This window comes from Oncorhynchus mykiss, chromosome 13, assembly GCF_057628025.1.
Source record: "Oncorhynchus mykiss isolate SJ-2025 chromosome 13, ASM5762802v1, whole genome shotgun sequence".
Taxonomy (NCBI): Eukaryota; Metazoa; Chordata; class Actinopteri; order Salmoniformes; family Salmonidae; genus Oncorhynchus; species Oncorhynchus mykiss.
Window position 1 is genome coordinate 48,202,769 of NC_143034.1, and position 4,964 is coordinate 48,207,732.

General features: G+C 40.8%; 1 protein-coding gene across 1 annotated transcript; it reads left to right on the forward strand.

Annotated features, from left to right (window-relative positions):
- The first annotated feature begins 1,775 nt into the window (after positions 1 to 1,775).
- On the forward strand, positions 1,776 to 3,753 carry LOC110487539 (visual system homeobox 2-like). The gene is made up of 3 exons (XM_021559453.3): positions 1,776 to 2,435; positions 2,774 to 2,931; positions 3,226 to 3,753. Exons 1-3 carry the CDS (start codon positions 2,201 to 2,203, stop codon positions 3,661 to 3,663), a joined length of 831 nt encoding a protein of 276 aa, XP_021415128.3. The 5' UTR covers positions 1,776 to 2,200; the 3' UTR covers positions 3,664 to 3,753.
- Positions 3,754 to 4,964: the final 1,211 nt, after the last annotated feature.

A 4,964-nucleotide genomic window follows, 5' to 3' on the forward strand; every position in this document is an offset into this window, starting at 1 on the left:
AATTGACACACCTGTGTTTCATTCACATCATAGACAGTCAGTCCTCATCATGATCAACTCATCAGAGATCCTTCAACACCGGGCTACAGCTGGGCTGCTTGGGAAAGGTGTGGATGATCTTTAAGAGTATGCACAGCAACGTGAGTTGATTATGTGAGAGAAAGAGTGTGTGTCTGTCTGCGTGCGTGTGTGTGTGTGAGAGAGAGAGTGTGTTTTAAGGTGTGAGACCTAATTATTGTCTATAGGTTTTGTAGTGGATACGTGTAGTGGATACGTGTAGCTCTTATGTGAGAGAATGCTCTCTCTCTGTCACGGTCTGTTGGAGTACAGTGCTGTATTACCTTCCTTCCAGCATGTGTGGAGATTTACTTTGAGGCCCTGTACTAAGCTGTGATTTGGGACAGTTTACCTGATGACATGAAAGAGGGATTGAGTAACTCTAACATATTACATAGTAACAAAACCTGCTTGCATCTGTGTATAACTCTGGTAATACCTGTTTATAAGTTTATTCGATTTTATTTAAATGTATTTAAACTTGGAAAATCCCACTGAACCCAAGGCCAATTTTACAAGGGAGCCCTGCACACAATCATACAAATTCACAATATTTACAATTCCAACGCTTGCAGTGATCATTATTCCCATGAAATCCCTATCGATTGGAATCTCTGTCAATGTAATCGTTACAGTCTTTATGTTAGAATTGTGTCTCGGTGACATGAAATCGGTGCAAATTCCAGTTGAAGCTTGGCTGTGAAAGTTATCTGTTTTCAAAGGCCAAGGAGCCCTGACCCACAGCCATTGTCAGTGAACTCTGTCTTCAGTCGAAGACCAAACAAAACCTTCTATTTGAACAGGTGATCCTATTTTAGATAGAAGACTAGTAGAGACTAGATGGGACCACTTTAGTCATTTAATGACAGCATTTCCATTGTTTTTGTTGAACGTTCCATTTGAAAGATTAGACCTTGCTATTAGGAAAGCATTTATTTTTAATTGTATAAACTTTTGGGGTGTGTGATGCCTGCATTTAGTGTGTGCAACATCCAAAATGAACATCAGATCAGGAAAGAAGTGTTAGGTAAACATTTTCGATCCAGCTAATTGTCATCATTCAACTTCATGTCAATTAGGTGGTGTAATTAGCGTGAACTTGTTTACCTTGGCAACAGTGGCTCTGTGTTTGGCACCTCTGAGCCTGTTTTGATCCTCTCCGACGGGCTGTACCAGTTTGTCATCGGAATCCTTTCTTCTTCTTCTGCTTGACAACTATTCATTGAAAGACGAGCGATATTCTCAAGTATTTGTGGTGTACGTGTTCAACTGAACGTTCAAGCTTTTTGTTTTTTACTGTCATTTCCACACCTTGACGTCTGATCCATCACTTTGATTGAAATTTTCCGAAGCTAAAAGATGTCTTAACTTGTTCAAAGTAAACCTCAGACACCAAATCCATGCAGAGTGCAACATGAAATGGAGGGTGGAAGCTGCTGCTATGATGTAAGTTGAATGCGAAACATTGTATGGGATTGGTGTGTTGAAGAAGATAAAGTGTACATTGTGGTTTTAAATGGACTTTGATTGAATGATACCGTGGTGTGAAAATCTACCTGGAGATGGATCATGGGTCAGATTCGCATTCCTGTCTCCATTTCTCTGAAGCCCAGCCCTCTCTCTCACACCCAGGAGTCAGTCTGGGCCCACTGTGAGTCATGTGACTGCTGAGGAAGGAGGGGGGAACAGCAGGATAGGAGAGAGAACCTCACCAGACTAAGGTGAGACCCCCTTACCTGCTGAGTGCAGTCCTCTCTCGCCTTCCCACCCATCACCTGCATCTCACCTGAGCTCCTCCTGAGTCTCCATGTCAACCTTCATCTTAGGTAGCCTTCTGGATCGAAAGTCAATGTATGGCTGATGACTGCAATTCATCCCTCAGAATTGATGGTGGAAGATTCTGTGATTCCTTTCCTTCTGGATCTGGTGATGTACTTCATTAACAGCCCTATCTGATTTCACTGTGGTAAAGAAGCCTCTAAACTTGACTCTGCTCCATTTTGTGCCAACCTCAACAAGAATGTTTACTCCGATATTGTGAAGTGCTTCTGAGATACGTTCCATTGTTTTGGTATCAGACTGTCCCTTTAATACCAGTGGATTGACACTTAAGACTCTGGACTCCTCTAAGAGCTTTTGGATAATGTTTGGCCCTGGGCAGTTGGTCTCCACTCTTCTACCTGCGGTCTTCCACTCCTCCGCAGCTCACTTCTTCCCTGCGTTCCCCACAAGACTGGGCTCCCCTCCACAGATCCTGATCCCTGGGCCCCTGATCAGCTATGAGTCCCTGCGGAGTTACTTGCAACCAGAGCCCTGCAAAGAGGCTCTGTTCCTGGCCACACAGGCAGCTGGGATGGGGCAGTTCACGGCCAGCATGGGTGAGTTCCAACCAACAGTCTGCCTTTAGAATGTCAGAATTACTGTAACTTTGGAGAACACATGGATATTTACATTCATGTGTGACAATTTATTACAGATACGTGTTGGCGTATTAGTTGGTGGAATGTGTTTTCTCATAGAGACTCATTGAGCACTATCTAATGGCAGTGTAAATGTTTGCAAAAGATTTTGCTAACAGCTCCTAACTAACAATCAATTATCAAGCACGGTTAAAGAGGGCCTAATGAACGGCGGCGCTAATTATCCAATCTAGAGCCATTAGTTCCTTGTCAACCGTTGGCGATTGTGTAATTGGTGGTTGTGCTGTGCTTTCCAGATGAACAGAGGCCAGTGAAGCAGCGTCGTGCGCGGGCCAACTACAGCAGCTGGCAGCTGGAGGAGCTAGAGAAGACCTTTGAGAACACCCACTACCCTGACGTCTTCATGAGGGAAGCCCTGGCCCTCAGACTGGACCTCATCGAGGCCAGAGTGCAGGTACGGTCCCAACACCCTCTTCCTTACAAACCATTTTCACTAATGCATGAACTCTGATTTCTAGAAGCCATCTTTGTTTCTATCAGCTTTCATGCCACAGTGTTACTGTATTTTATATATATATATATATATATATATATATATATATATATATATATATAAATATTATTCGTTTATGACTAAAAACTGTTCAGTCTAGTGGATACTGAATTTTTTCTCGAAACTAATGTTTTGCATTGTAAGAGATTTCACTCTCTCATATTCTACATATTACATTGATTCTATTTTCACCAGGTGTGGTTTCAGAACCGCCGGGCTAAGATGCGGAGGCAGCTGAAGTTGCAGGGCCAGCTTGGAGAGCCATTTCCTAGGAAGAACAATGCTGAGGACACAACAGACAAACCCAACAAGAGCTTACCGGAGCTAGAGAGCTCTGACGGTGAGCACTGGGGGAGGAGGCAGGAGAAAGGAAGCTATCCCTGGACTAAAGTACCTCATTCTGCTGTAGTGACCACCCCCATACAGGGTTTGATTCAGGGGCCAGCAGGGGAATGGGAGGGGATGGAAGGGCCCAGTCCAGAAGAGTTCCGTTGCTGTAGCATTGCCAAGCTGAGGGCCAAGGCCAGGGAGCACGAGGCTGAGATCCACAGCACTGTGGCCAGGTCAGGAGGAGGAGAGACATCAGCACTGCAGACACAAACACAGAACACTGACGACAGAGAGAGCAACTGATATGGCTCTTTCTCTCTGCGTGGCTTTTGCAAACAGGTCCCTAAGACCTCATCATGGTTGAGGCAACTTGCCTAAATACTCCATCCTTGGTTTTATTCATTCTGTTATTCAATGAGGATATGAACTAACATTTACAAAAGGTGCTGATTTTTTGTTTAATATTATATGAATGTACTGTGTTTTGAAATGGCATTATTTTTCTGTACTGGACAACTTTTTCTATCAACAATCACGCTAAACATGTATTTTAAATGTTCAGACTAGGAAGAGGTGAATGTTTTCCAAAATATATAGTATACCCATAGTAACATCAAAAAATATATAGTATGTCCACAGCAACATCTTATAAATATGTAGTATATCCACAGCAACATCTTATAAATATGTAATATACCCACAGTAACATCTTATAAATTAATAGTATATCCATAGTAACATCTTATAAATTAATAGTATATCCATAGTAACATCTTATAAATTAATAGTATATCCATAGTAACATCTTATAAATTAATAGTATATCCACAGTAACATCTTATAAATGAATAGTATATCCATAGTAACATCTTATAAATATATAGTATATCCATAGTAACATCTTATAAATATATAGTATATCCATAGTAACATCTTATAAATATATAGTATATTCATAGTAACATCTTATATATAGTAAATCCATAGTAACATCTTATAAATATATAGCATATCCATAGTAACATCTTATAAATATATAGTATATCCATAGCAACATCTTATAAATATATAGTATATCCATAACAACATCTTATAAATATATAGTATATCCATAGTAACATCTTGACATTTTATCCTTAATGTTTCTTTATACTTTGGCTGAACAATTTCAGTGTCTATCATTCACTATCTTGAACTCTTGAACACATGACACAAAGATAACATTGTTATCGTTTCCCAATCCCCACTGAGGTGGTTCATTTTATTGAACCTTTATTTATCCAGGTGAGTCAATTCAGAATAAATTATTTATTTAATAAATTCATGATTTTTCACACCTAAATAAATCTGTACATAATACACGTAAAACTCCGATATACAGTCCTGAGCTTCATCCATCACCTCAGGATCTTTAGATATTCTGCCTTATTACTGGTGACTAAATGCTCTTACATTAGCCATCAGATTAGGGTCAAATCAAAAGAGGAAACGCTCTGATGACTTCTCAATGATCTCATCGATGACAAGCCCAACCCTGGCCGGGGCTATCCTGTTACCTTCACTGCAGACCGAGAGGCAGGATGTCTGCGTGCTGCCACAGGCTC

What these genes read in the sequence shown, in the direction of transcription:
- LOC110487539 (XM_021559453.3), top strand. Translation starts at nt 2,201, where the DNA reads ATGTTTGGCCCTGGGCAGTTGGTCTCCACTCTTCTACCTGCGGTCTTC. An exon ending in GCAGTTCACGGCCAGCATGG is followed by an intron (nt 2,436 to 2,773) that starts GTGAGTTCCAAC and finishes TGTGCTTTCCAG; the next exon opens with ATGAACAGAGGCCAGTGAAG. An exon ending in TCATCGAGGCCAGAGTGCAG is followed by an intron (nt 2,932 to 3,225) that starts GTACGGTCCCAA and finishes TATTTTCACCAG; the next exon opens with GTGTGGTTTCAGAACCGCCG.